The 15,177-nt window shown below is 32.1% G+C and overlaps 1 protein-coding gene across 1 annotated transcript; it reads left to right on the top strand.

Annotated features, from left to right (window-relative positions):
- Window positions 1-12,131: 12,131 nt before the first annotated feature.
- LOC103831726 lies at window positions 12,132-15,165 on the top strand. Its single transcript, XM_033285012.1, has one exon. It carries the CDS (start codon window positions 12,724-12,726, stop codon window positions 13,927-13,929), a length of 1,206 nt encoding a protein of 401 aa, XP_033140903.1. The 5' UTR covers window positions 12,132-12,723; the 3' UTR covers window positions 13,930-15,165.
- Window positions 15,166-15,177: the final 12 nt, after the last annotated feature.

The following is a 15,177-nucleotide window of genomic DNA, read 5'->3' as shown; positions in this document are numbered from 1 at the left end:
TTAACTCGAGTAAGTTTGATTGTCTCTATTTTTATACAACAAGAAACAAGATTTGATCATTAGTTTGTTTGTTAGGTTTATGTGTTTATATTCCCAAATAATCATATATTGTGTTTATTGTTATTTTGGTCTGAAAGCAATTTTACACTTTAGAGTTTAATTATATTTAAGATTTAGGAAACCAAAATTAAACATAGATGGAAACATAAATATTTACGTTTAGAACAAACAGATCCGTAGACACTAAGCATCTTCATTTACGAATTACGATTGGATTAGAACAAAGAGGCTTTATGTTTAGAGAGGATTACTCCACAATTCAAAATAACCCTCGAAGGAAATAAGTAACAGAATGAACTTCAAAAAATCTTTGCGAGTAATGGTAGCTTGCCAATCCGTCTTGAAGACGTAATGATCAGTTAGCAATACAAAAATATGCCCAAACAAAAATAAACAATGAACAAGCGTCCAAGCGTTGATCTAGTGGTAGCAAGTAAAAAACTTATAGCCTCCAAAAACTTATAATCTAGTGGTAGCTTGCCAATCCGTGTTGAATGTAATATTTTCGCAGTATTTTAGAATAAAGCTCGAAGTACTTCCATTGTAAGAAAAAAAAACTCGAATTACTCAAATGTATATGAGGTTGAGATTGTTTCCGAGCATAAACTTGAGATAGTTTGGTTAGAATAAGAAGACAACAAACACACAACCGCACATGAGGAATCTGAAGGATCAGACCCAAAAGTTTTGTTTTGTCCATACCTTGTCTTTTACTTCTTCCAAATTTGGACCTTCTACGTTACTGTCTGGATAAAAATATGATTTATAAAAGTATTTACTATTTATTGACGTCGGTAAATATTTAATATTTTAGAACGTAATTTATATATAGGTTTAAGCTAACACGCTCTCTGTTTTGATTTTAAAGTTTTTTTTCAAGGATAAAGTTTAATTATCATCTTTTTTTGGCAACAAACATTTAATTTACAAACTCATGTTGATTCTGTAAACCAAATTGGTAATTCCGCATCCATGTGAACAACGAAAAATGTGAACAACGAAAAATGGTTGTATCCTATCACTGCGTGTTAAGCTATCCGCTGTAGGTTCTCCGTCCGGGGTACATGAACGATGTCTGAGTTGAGAAAACTTTTTTTTAAAAGCTTAATGTCTTCCAAGTAACTTCCAAATGCTGGCAATTCTTCTGGTTCCGAAACCATCTTCAACAATTGAGAACAATCCGTTGTAAAAGTAACTTGAAACTGTCTTCAATTCTTCATACATTCCATTGCCCAAATTAATGTCTCCACCTCCGAATGTAAAGGTGAAAGACATGCCCTTACATTCCTTGCCCCTAGTAAACCATGAAAACTCTGTAAAGTTTAATTACCATCTTTTTCACAGAAAATAAGATATGCATCAATAGTTTCCTACTAATTGAAGAAGTTCATGATTGTGTTTGAAATTGAAATAATTGTTTGGTGATTAATTTGAAAATATTAAATTAATAGCTAACTCAGTTCAAAAAGTTTATAAATTTATGTTACTTGACAAATAATTTCAAATAAAAAAATTTGTCCAATAAAAGATTTTGATAAAAAAAATCACTTAAGACCGAAAGCTATATTATTTTCTTTTTAACCAAATCTGTTGCATTGCATTATATTTAAATTAACAAAAAATTTAATCATTAGTGAAGATCTCACAATTGAGAAAGCAAACATACGAAAAGTTGAAAACTATATAGAAAAGAGGAAACTCTTGAAACTGAATATCTCTCAAACAGTCAAATTTTCTAACATAATGGTACACTAAAATTGGATCTTAATCTACTGCCAAGTTTAACAGTGGTTACTGTAATAGTTTAGACTCAACTCCAGAAGACCAATTTATATTTTTTTCTTTATGGGTTCAATATCAAACTAAGACAATAGATTTAATGCAAATAAAAATAAACAAGTAGCAGAGAATGAGTTCATTTGGTTTCAGATTATAAAAGAGCTAAGTCTATGGTGAAGGATCAGGTGTCAAGCAATCATGAGCCAAATAACTATTAAGAAACAATTTCAAACAAGTCTAGAACTTGAAATACACATATAGATCGATCCAATTTCGTGGCATCTCACCTTTTATCAAGCAATTTTAACACCTAAACTGTAGTTTGTATTAAAATATGAAGACAAAAATTAAGCTCAAATTCAATTTTTAGCAAGTTGTTCTAACATCTATTTTCACCGGTTAAGGTCAAATTGCTCATTCATGTAGTTTCTAGCAACCTAAGAACTTTTAATGATTAGATTAAACCAAATTTCAAACACTAAATGGTTAGTTTACTGCAGACAGTAAGTGTAACCATGAATGGAGACAGTGTTGTGCCTGCCTAGTAAGAAAAGAAACCTTCCGCTTAGGGCATCAATTTCTCAAAGGATCAAATCAAGTCTTTAGTTGTGTCATGATAGGCAATATTGGCCACGGTTAGTATTCATACTATTAATTTTACTGTTGTATTTAAATCAATTTGATTATATGGGATAAATATAATAACTAACATGCAACCGCTAGTGATCCTACCACTAATTAAACTCTTATTTACGTTTGTTTTCACTAAATTTAGTTTAACTGAGACAAATAATCAATAATTAATAAATATATGACTTTACATAACTAGAAGTTTAATTACAAGTTATCAACATTGTCTCGTATTTTAGTGGTTATCACTTCTAAGTATCTTATATATTAAAACAGAAGTCACAATCTTGATTCATGTGTGATTTAAAAAAAAATCGATCTAATGGACATATTCCTAAAAATTTATGTTAAATTTAATATTTAATCTTATCATTTTAAATTTTGGGTCTACCAGAAATTTTTATTGGGCTATCAATAATTAGATTTAAACAATAGATGATCTATTGGATTTATAGATAGTATAAATTAAATGGATATAATTTAATGTTGTAGTACTATACCTTTATATGCTAAATATTTGAATATTTATCGATGTTAACTTTTAAAATTATAAAGATATTTTTTTTAATAACATAAAACATATTATCTAACAATGATTAATTTTTACTATCTTAAACCAACGAAAACAAATTTTAAACTATATCATTTATTTTAAAAATTAAACAAAAACTAAATGTTTAATTATTTACTCGATAATATAAATATATGAAGCAAGAAGTTTAATTTTTTTTAAACGTCCTAAATTTGTGAAATGTTACCATATGTCTTTGAATACAACAATAAAACAATATTTTACTAATCTTTATATATATAGTTATGATTTTAATAATCAAATAATAATCCAAATATATATATATAGAAGAAGATACAAATACATATGAAAGTTTGAAATAATCTATTCAATGAAAAAATATACAGTAAACTTATTATGTTTTAAAAATTGATAGACACATATATATTATAATATATATATATATATATCAATTTTGAATTGAAAACAAAATATTTATATAAAAATAAATGAAAAAAAAACCCGCGCAATCTAGTAATATATTATTTCTCAATATTTATCTCAAATTTGTAATTTTATTTATTGTATAAATGTTTTAAGTTTGCATAGTAATGCCTTGATTGGTAGAGCATTAGCATTAGCATTAGCAATATGCTATAGAAGCAGTATGCTGCAGGAGTTGTATGGTTTTGCTAAATTGTTTAATAGGATGATTGGTAAAGCAGTATGCGTATGCTATTTAAAATTATTATAAAAATTAGTATATAATATATTTATTTTTAATGAATATATATATATATATATTAACATATAAAATTAAAAAGATAAATTATTAAATTATTTTATTAATAATTTAAAAATTATGTTTATATATCGAAAAATATTATTTTAAAATAAATTCTATAATTAAAATATATATTTTTAAAAATAATTTTTCACATTTAAAATAAATTAAATTATATAAATTAAATAATACTATTTTAAAAATATTTTTATTGTAAATAAATTTTAGAAATCAAAATTTTATTTTCTGGATATAAAAATAATTTTATTATATTATTAAATAAGATAATAAGTTAATTATATATTTTCCTTAATTTTATAAACTATAAATGCAAATATTTTTCTAAAAACTTCATATGAGAGCATTGGCCATAGAGCATTTGGAGAGCATTAACAATTAGTAAATGTTTCTCTAAATGCTTTTAACAATTGTTGATTGAATAATGTAGAGCATAATGCTAATACTAATGTTCTACCAATCAAGGCCAATATTGTCTCGTATTTTAGTGGTTATCACTTCTAAGTATAATATATTATTTCTCAATATTTATCTCAAATTTGTAATTTTATTTATTGTATAAATGTTTTAAGTTTTATAGTAATCCATTTATCTTTATTTAAATATATCAATTAAAAGTATTGTGTCACTTGATTATTTTATCTATACAAAATAACTGGGAAGGGCATTTAAAAAGATTTTTTTTTTATTATGTGTTTTATAGGATGAATATAAAAATGTTATTTAGAACTATTTTTTTCTAATTTAGTTATTTAAGTGTCTGTTATATAATGATCATGTTCTTTGTCAAGAAAGACACTATTTATTAGTTTTGATGTATTCAATTTTAAATAATTTTGTTTTAGCATTTTTCGCTTCAGACAAATTTAAAAGCTCGCACGGCTCTGAATGGAGACAATCACAACAATAATTCTTATTTGTATTTAGCTCATGGATCTAAACACCCTAGACCTAATAATTGACTATTCAGCTATGAACAGAAAAACAACACATAGATAATAGATGAAGAAAATATGTCTAAATCAATAATAATAAGCAAATATGGTTGAGAAATCTTCTCCAAAGATGTAGAGATTCTTCTCCCTTGACAATATTACAAGTTTTCTCTCTCAAAAATCTCTCTAAAAAGTGGCATAGTCTGTGAATAATAATAAAAAAAAAGATAATTTGCAGGGCTCTGGCGTCTGCTAAAGAAAAATAGGATAAATATGGCAAATTCTGAAATATCTTGGGTAGTTTCCTTAAAAAAATCTCGAGCCGCTGCTCTGATTGGGATCATCCACCTCGTTGCTCTGCATGAAAATCTCCAATTTTTACTCTTTTCTGCATGCACCCCTCTAAATGCCTTGTGACCTACTCCAAACCTAAAATGACTTATAAAAGACCTGAAATATTCGATAAAGATTTGAAAACCAATTAGAAAACATATACACAAGTAGTCTAAAACACAATATATCAAATAGTGGTCTGCGGTTTCAAACTACTATTTAGCTACCACAATCCTTGTTTTCAGCTTTTATATCATTGTCCATAGCATTCTTCCAATTTAAACTTAAAAGTGCCAAAATCACTAAATCACTCTTATATTATTCATCTTGATATGTGATTACCGAGAGAGTCATTTTATAATTGCATATTTCTGGTAGAGTTTGAATTCACAAAAAAAAGTATCCATTGGACAAAATGAAAAAAAATGATTACTAAGAGATGAGATCGATCATGGCTTTCGTATGATACATGAGTTTAATTTGTCATTTTGGCGAAACAGTTGTGGAGACTAATACAATTCGATAATTCTCTGCTAGCTCGAGTATTGTGTGGCGAGTAATATAAGCTTTGCTTTCCTTGGTGAATAAGTTCTACATATACTCTAACATATATATATATATATATGGAAAAACTTCCAGCTGTGAGGCAGTTATTGGTGTTGAGAATTAGACAGAATATTCATTCGGGTTACGAGGTTAAAGCATTGGAGGATCCTTGGATTCTGACTAATCCTGCAAGAATATTCATTCGGGTTATGAGGTTAAAGCATGGGAGAATTCTTACATTCAGATCTTTATCCAGCTCCAGGTATTGAAAACTATTTTCCAGCTTCTTATCCGTAGGTAATTTGGTATTTATGGAAAGCCAAAAACGATAAATTATTCAGAAAATTGACAAAGATCGAGTAGAGTTTATTAGTCATACGGAAGGTGAATGTCAAGCTTGATTTGCAACAAATGCAACATCAACTAGAGAAGTGCTCCACCATATTTAATAGATTCACAATTTTTATGATTATAGAACATTTGTAAAGTGGATGGTTCATGAATTTCTACATCGCAATATACTGGGTGTTGAAGAGTTTGGAAAGACATATCTTGACAAATCCAACTTATGGGCAAAAAAAACAAAGAACACGAGTCTCCTCTTTGCATTTGGAGCTAGAAGCAATTATTTAGGTAATGGAAAGTATGCTATGTCATTCAATATGTCAAAATTTTGCATCGGATTGCAAAGACTTGATCTCCATGATTGAGAAACCACATGCATGGCCAAGCTTTTCAACAGAGTTGAAGAAGATACTGAGCTACAAAGAAGATTTTGAACCTTTAATTTTTCTTACATCTCTCGGATCAGAATGAAATTGCTAATTCATTAGTTAGAACTGCATGATTTTTTCACATAAATCTTATTTCTGTTAATTGTTCTATTACAGTTTATATACCCAAACTATCGATTGTTTAAATAATATAATATTTTTTTGATGTAAACAACATCGCCTAGTGGAACAAACAAGTAGTGCACTGTATAAAACTACAGTTTTTCAAAGCATGATTCTATTGAAAAACATTATACATTAGTGTCTTTGGTAAGTTTCTATTTTTTATTACAATAAAAAAAAAATATATATATATATATATATATATATATATTGGAGAAACTTTGAGCCGGAAAAAAAAAAGATAATCTAAAAGTCATCGAAAGGTTTTCAAGTTGAGTTTCATAATATAAATATAGATACAATAGTATTTAATAAGTGAATCTCTAACAATTTGAAAGGGTTATACTAAAGTTTCTCTTAACATATTTAAAATAAAAATTTGAACTTTTAGTTAATCCAATCCAATTAAAATAAACTTAAAACAAAAAATCAGTATATAAAGAAAAAAAGCACCGAATAGTATTTATTAAAAGTTCAAATTTTTATTTATTTTAATTGGATTTGAGTTAGATTTAGTGTTTATGAAATGGAGTTAGAATTTAAAATATGAGATAATTTAGAATTTTAACTGACTAAAATACTGTTTAATACTCCCTTTATTTTTTTATAGGATGTTTTAGTATAAATACACAAATTAAGAAAAAATATACTTTTGTAAAAGCACTAAATTACAACAAAAGTAGCAAAAAGAACTAATCATTGCTATTCTGAACAAATAAAACAAAAAGTATATATTAATTTTTTAATATCGATTATTTTAATAGTTTTACATAGAAAGTTTCAAAACATTATACAAATTAAAATAAAATTATCTTCTAAAACATCATACAAAAACAAAAACAAACGAAAGGAGTATACTTTTCAATGTTGTTTTGTGATAAAATTAAAAATGAGAATTCGGCCAAAAAAACATAAACTTTGCACGAATTGTTATAAAAAACATGTACTCGAACTTGGCCAAAAAAATATTTTACTTTTATTGATTTTTTTAGTTTATTAAACAACTTAGGATTGACTGGCCGTATTATTAAGGAACCTATTGATAATGATGTCCTATTTTTTTCCCATTGAAGGCAAAAGAAACTATTTTTCTCTTAGCTGACCAAGGGAAAGTACGTGACACAATAGTGATGAATTACGATTGCACAGTTACAAAAGGCCACGTGAAACGCAGGACAAAAAGTTCGGTTTCGTCGTGTAGTGATTAATGTCCACAACCAACCTTTCCTCCACGGCTCTACGCACGCAATTGTTACCCAATTTAGTCCATTATCTTTTTTTTTTTTGAACTTAGTCCATTATCTTTTTCTCCACAATAACTCTCTATATAAATTTTTGACCCGAAAAAAAAACTCTCCTATAAATTATATATTAATTTTTGTTATTCTGATTATAGGGAGAATTCGAAAAAAAAAAGTGATCGCATATGACAAAAATATATTAACCCAGCTTTTATTCTAAACCCAACTTTTTGTAATCCTAATTTTTTTTTTTTTTTTTGTGTAAATGTTAAATTTTATACCAATTTTTAACTTTTTGACAGAAGTTACAAAGAAACTAGTAGCAGAAACATTTAAAAACTAAACAGCAGTGAAAAAACTAAAAATGTAAAACGCAACAGATGATGAGGAAACCATAGAAAGAAGCAAAACGAGATTGCCATCACCTCGCCCTTTGTCTTGAAAAGCTATGAACCAAAGAGTCGGAATCGCATTGGTGGGCTTCTAAGTCGCCGCGAGCTACAGAGATGGTCAGTCCTCAAAACCACTCCGCTCCTACAGCTTCATCGAGAGCACACCTCAACTATCCTGCAAAATCAGTGCACACAACATCGACCCTTTATGAAGACTCAAACGGATGCATTCGGAGAAGACGACCCATCCCAATCGAAACTGGAGGCTGAGGATAAAGGAGCAGCGGAATGCCTCAGCTGATCCGATCTAGCCTAAGCCTGTGCCGCACGGATAGCGACTCCGCACAGCCAGACGAGAAGACAACTCATCCATCGAGACCCTCCACTTGAGAAAGAATTGCTGCTCCCCAAGACGCCAGTTGAAAAAAAAATGTCGTTCTACGTCAAGAACTCCTGGAAGTTTACATAACACCAGCTGTTGCTCTTATTCGGAAAGGACAGGAGAGGTTCAGAGCGCCACACTGTCGAGCAAGCGAAGAAGTCAGAGCATCCTCCAGTCTACGAGATACCACAAAGGAGACAGGTGACATCCACAAACAAGAAGATTATAACGCGCCGCCACAAGCTCTCCTAGTGCACCGAGAGAGAGCTTCACGCGCCTCCACCACCAGATAGAGAACTCCAACCCCGCAGCCATCAGGCGAAATAGAAAGACACCAGCACACCACTGCCAGCTTTCTCCACCACACTGAGCCAGAGGCCCAGATCTGAATCGGAATCTACAGCAGAAACTAGCCACTTTCCCTGAAACTCCGACCCTGAACTGAAACCATCGACAGACCCATTCCCACCCCATCCGAGATCTACTTTATCGCTCGCAAAACTGTCCAAAAGGAACCGATTTCGTCTGAAAGCCACCAGAGAACAGAGACGCAGTCCCCAAACGCCTTGAACCACCAAAAGTGAACCAGATCTAACCAAATACCACCGGAACTGAGCAGCTAAAGATAGATCTCCCGATTCCGTGCCACAGCCACCACTTCCTCTAACCCAGCCTCACCGAAACACCATTCCAAACTGAGAACAGGGCTCAAGCATATCGGACAGGAAGAAGATACAAATGGAGCAACAAAAGGAAAGAACAAATCAAACAAAGGGGTGGGGGCCGGCAGCAGCGACGAAAACAGCAGATGCTGCTGCCGGCGAACGAGATCTAGGTTAAAGAAACCTTCTTCTTTTTTTTTCGTAGAGAGAGCGAGTTTTTTTTTTTGTAATCCTAATTGCAATTGTGTGCGCAAGTTATCTCGAATTCTCGATGGTATAAATGCCGCACTTCACGCTGCGTTGTGTAATCTGTTTTGTTTGCTTGATCCACGCAGATGTTAGTTTTTACTTTTTTATAAATTGTTTTTTTTAGCAACTTATAAATTATTTGTAATTTTTAAAACATATGAGTTATTTGTCTAATATTAGGTTCTTATGAACCTGCATGGACCTGTAAAAATCCGATTGGAACTCCGTCCAGAAAATTTATTATATCCGACTAATTTTAAAATCCAAAAAATCAATATCTGAAAACCCGATATGTATTCTGAATATCTTTGTCTAACAAATTATGTAAACAAATAAAAAAAAATTTGTAGTCCGGTTCGAATTCTCGTCACGAAATGGAATAATTTCGTACAAACCTGTGAAATTATTATGTTAATACGTAAAATAAATTATATCGAATTATTATGGTAAATGCAATTAACGAAGTAGTTTGGAAAAGTTAAAAAGAATAAAAAAGATATAATAGTTATGTTTTGTAATTATGCAATAATTAAAATTGAATTAATTAAAAAGACAATAAATAAAATAGTTAAAATTAGTTTAAAAAAGAATGAAAATATATAAAAAATCACTTAAAATTAAGCAAGTATTATTTTGTTTGTTTTAATAGAATAGATAGATTAACGTGAATCTTGACGATTATTTTATATCAACTAGCTAGTTTTTCCCATTATGTCATATTGTAGTATGAAACTGATAGATCTAGAGTGAAACACACTGTTAATTTTTTTATTCAATTACGGAAAATGATTTAGAAAACAAATAAAAATCAGTTGATAAGCTTAGACTATACAGAGAGAACTTATTGTCGCTAGTGTCGTGTCTCGGTCAAAAATGAACAAAAAGTGAAGTAAGCGTATTGACTCTCTAGCACTTACATACATGAGATGAATAATTCAATCAATTTGCAAACTAATTATTTATAGATAACAAAGTATATTCTGAAATAAGCAAAGAACAAAAATATTTCATATTTATATGTCATATTTTATTATCTATCATTATATTTTTCCTATATATTTTTAATTGTATATATTTTATATTATTTGTAATTATATCTCAATACCTATTATCATATTTTCTCAAAACTTATTATAAGGGGTAATTTTGACATAAGTGATTTGTGATCAGCTTTGTAGAATGATAGGAAGAAAGAGATAACTTGTCGTATTGCTTTCTTCTACTCTCTAGTTGTTGATAAACTAAGAGGTCTTGCCCTTAGTATACTTCTATATGAGTATGAGTCGGTATACGTCATTAGTCATCTTAATAGCAACAAGAGAGATGGGTCGTATGGCTCATGGCTGCCTTTCTCCTGGTGATGATCACATGGGTCTTCCTTCCCCGGTTGATGGTTCTTGCTACCAAATATTGTTTGGGTATTGTGGTGTGTCATCATGGAAAGTGTTTGGATTTATGATTGCATCCTTTGGTGGGATTCCCCATGTAACTTTCAGTGAGGGATCAAGCCATTCTTTGTTCATATCATTGTGGACGCATGGTCTAGGTAGGCGCCTAGCCTTGTGGTCACGTGACCTTGAAGTTGAGAAGTCATCTGGTCTAAATGGCGCATGGTCAGACAAGATTGTAAACTTGTCGATATGCTTCATGAGCTTGATGTCGTCCTGCTTATGAGCAGGAGGTTGTGGTTTGAGCCAGTAAGCTGACTAGTGGGCGTGTTAAAATGAGTAAAGACCTTGGTCTGGATGTTACTTATTGCATATATCTACCTATAATGGCCATGTCGATGAAAGTGACCTTCTAGGTATGTCTCCATGCATTGGTGGCTGCATTTGTAACGCCATCAGTCCAGCATAGGACTAGACATACGTCTAATGGACAAGCATAGTCAAGATTCAGACGAATTATCAACATGGATACGCCATAGGCGTGGTCGAGAGGTTTAGTCAGAAGCTTGGTTAGTTTTTACGACCAAAACAAGGCTTCTCATAGCTCGGGAAGAGTGTGGTCAGCTCAGAGTTAGCTAGATATTTGTGACTAGCTAAGAGTATAATAGACCATATCAGGCAAGCTATGTGGTCAGTCAGTTCAGGCAGTTGGCTCGAGGAGTAAGACAGTTGTGGTCGGGTTAACCATAATTGCCGGGTCTGGTCGGAGGGGTTGACTGGTTAGGCGTCTAGGCTAACATAGCTTAGTTAAGTTAGGTTAGGTTAGGATATGGTTAGTCTGAACCAAAGGCGGTCAATGATGATTTAATTTTAGTTTAGGGTGGTTATGTGCGAATGGGAAGAACGAATGGTTACAAGTGCAACTCGCACTATTTTGGTTTTTTTTGTTAATGGTGACTCATTGACCATTTTCCCTTTTTCTATAAATCTTCATTGCATTTTCTTCTTTTTGGGTTAAACATTTTAGAAGAAGGAAATCCCTGGAGAGAGATATATACATAGAGAGAGAGTGAGTGAGAGAGAGAGGGAAGAAAAAGGCTAACAGGCGAATGGTTGAAGTCGAGTGGTCGACTCGGCAAGGAGAGTGGTCAGACGGTCCAGTGAGGCAGTCCGGCTAGGCGGTTGAGCATTTTCTGGAAAGGTCACCAAAAAAGGTGTCTTGAAACATTGTGATTTCTTATCTCATCTATCTTTTTGATTTGTTAAAGTTATCGTGTCCAAAACATTAAGAAAGGTCATAAATTACACCAAGTACAATCACATATCACGACCTACGTTGCATGGAAGCGTGTCCAAAGCCATGATTCCTGATTCTGAAGCGGAAGCGGAGTCGGAAGCGGGTGGAAGCGGCCGGAAGCGTGTCGGAATCGCGGTTCCGAAAAAACCAGATTTGGAAGCGTATTGGAATCAATGATTCCTAGTTGGAAGCGTGTAAATCTGATTTTGGAATCGTAAATAAAAAAAAAATTAATAAATGTTGTTATGTTTTATTTCCTTAACTGAAAACCCTAATTAAAAAAAAAAGTGGAAACTCAAAAGACTACGACTCTGAGTCGTCATTCTCATCTCTTCTACACCTCATAGTTGTTATCTTTCTTCTTCTCTGTACTAAGAGTCTAAGACCAAACAATCGATCAAAGGTAATTTTCTTTGGACTTTTGTTAATTGTTATATTCTTCTTCTCTTGTAAAGAAACGTGAGACTTTGTAGCTTTTTATAATATGGTTTGATGATTAGATGGTTAGTATTGGTTGAAACTAAAGCTGATAAATCTAAAGTTAAAGTCTTATATTAATATTAAACAAGTACAGAGAATTTTTTTTTTTTTGGTGTTTCCTTGCGTAGAGTAAAGCGACCATGATCATTATGATAATTTTTTTTTTCAGAAGTATGAACCCATCTGATAATGATGATGTGGATGACAAAGCACTCTTATGGATTTATGTGAACAAGATTGAAAAGATAGTAGGAGGGGGATCATGGAGGTTTGAATGCAAATTTTGCAATACAACGTACGTTGGATCTTATACTAGAGTTGTGACTCATCTTATACAAGAGGGAGTTAAGGGAATCAAAGGATGCTTGAAAGTTACTCCACAGCAAAGAGATAACATGAAGAAATTGGTAAATGATTGCAAGGAGAGGATAAAGCGTGCAGCTCCTACGCCAGTTCCATTACCTTCAGCGTCAAGAAAGGCATCTGCTTCTTCTCTTGACTATGACATGAGCTACAAATTTCCTGATACAGATGAGGCTGGTTCAAAGAAGAGAAAAGGAATGGATTCAGCTTTAGGAAAAGCATTTAACAATCAGGCTAGGGAGCAATGTGATGGTGAAATATTTAGAATGTTTTGTACAAGCGGGTTGTCTTTCAACGTTGCAAGAAATCCTCACTATCGCAACTCATTTGTGCGTGCATCACAAATTCCTGGCTATGTTCCTCCTGGTTATAATGCTTTGAGGACTACACTTCTCCAAAAAGAAAGAAAGAACCTTGAAGTGCACTTGCAGCCTTTGAAGGATTCATGGAAACATAAAGGAGTTAGCATATGTAGTGATGGCTGGTCAGATCCTCATCGAAGACCTATCTTAAATTTGATTGCTGCAAACGAGAGTGGTCCAATGATGTTAAGAGCAATCAACACTCAAGGTGAAACAAAAACTGGTGAGGTGATTGCAGAAATGATCATAGAATGCATTAAGGAGGTTGGACATGAGAATGTGGTTCAAGTACTCACTGACAATGCTTCAAATTGTGTTAAAGCTGGTGCACTTATTTCAGCTAAGTTTCCTACTATCTTCTGGACACCATGTGTGGTTCATACTTTGAATCTTGCACTCAAGAACATATGTGCGCCAGTTTATAATACAAGAAGCAATGGAGATGTGTATGATGCTTGTTATTGGATAAAGTCTATCAGTGAGGATGTTACTTGGATCAAGAACTTTATTATGAACCATGGAATGAGGCTTGTCATGTTCACAGAGCATTGTGATCTTAAGCTCCTTACAATTGCTTCTACAAGGTTAGTGTTCTCTCTTGTTAAGTTCAATCTTAATTAGATTTTTTTTTTTAAATAAGATTATTAAGTTTGTTTTTACAGGTTTGCTTCAACAGTTGTGATGCTTAAGAGATTCAAGAAAATAAAAACCGGGCTACAACAAATGGTGATCAGTCCTAAGTGGGATGATTATAAAGATGATGGTGTAGAAAGAGCATCAGCAGTGAAGAAAAAGATATTAGATGAGATGTTCTGGGATGAGATTGAATATGCTTTGTCTTTCACTTTGCCGATATATAGTGTGATTAGAGCTGCTGATACTGATAAGCCTTCACTTCATCTGGTTTATGAATGGTGGGAAACCATGATTCAGACTGTGAAAAAGGCTATCTTCAGAAAGGAAAGGAAAGAACTTGAAGATGACTCGGTTTTTTGGAATGCTGTGCAATCTATTTTGATATCTCGTTGGAGTAAGAGTAACACTCCTCTCCATTGTATGGCACATTCTCTAAATCCCAAGTAACTTATAAATTTTATTATGCTTCATATGATTTATTATCTTACAAACTAAATTTAAACAGTTTTGATAGTTATTTAAATAACATTATTATTGTTTATTTTGATGGATGCAGATATTATAGCTCAGAGTGGCTTGGAGAAGAGAACAATAGAAAAGCTCCACATCAAGATTTGGAGATTACTAGAGAAAGAAAAAATTGCATCTTGAAGTATTTTCCAAATCAAGATGAAAGTAGAGAGGTTAACATTGAATATTCTAATTTCTCTTTAAGTTTGGAAGATTTTGGTAGTGTTGATGCAATCCATGATAGATTTATCTTAGAACCTTTAAGATGGTGGGCAGTTCATGGATCTTCAGCTCCTAAACTTCAAGCCTTAGCATTTAAGTTGCTTGGACAACCTTCTTCATCCTCATGTTGTGAAAGGAACTGGAGCACCTACAAGTTCATCCATTCTGCAACAAGAAACAAGATTATGCCACAAAGAGCTGAAGATTTGGTATTTGTGCATACTAATCTTCGTCTCTTATCTAGAAGGAGTTCTGCTTAGAAAGAAGGTCCTAACAAGATGTGGGATGTTGGAGGTGACCAATTTGATACTTTGGATGAGCTTAATCTAGGAAGACTTGAGTTTGAAGATCTTTCTCTTGATGAACCAGAGCTAGAGGCTGTTGTGTTTGATGGAGAAGATGATAATGAGTGAAACAATAGATCTTTGACATTGAACATTTTTATTTTTAGTTGAGTTGCTTAATATTTAAGACTTTGTTGGATTTGTGTGGTTTAGACAC

The sequence above is a fragment of the Brassica rapa genome, chromosome A01 (assembly GCF_000309985.2).
Source record: "Brassica rapa cultivar Chiifu-401-42 chromosome A01, CAAS_Brap_v3.01, whole genome shotgun sequence".
Taxonomy (NCBI): Eukaryota; Viridiplantae; Streptophyta; class Magnoliopsida; order Brassicales; family Brassicaceae; genus Brassica; species Brassica rapa.
Note: the sequence above shows the minus strand (reverse complement) of the source record. Positions and strands in the feature narration are given on the sequence as shown.

What these genes read in the sequence shown, in the direction of transcription:
- LOC103831726 (XM_033285012.1), top strand. Translation starts at nt 12,724, where the DNA reads ATGATCATTATGATAATTTTTTTTTTCAGAAGTATGAACCCATCTGAT.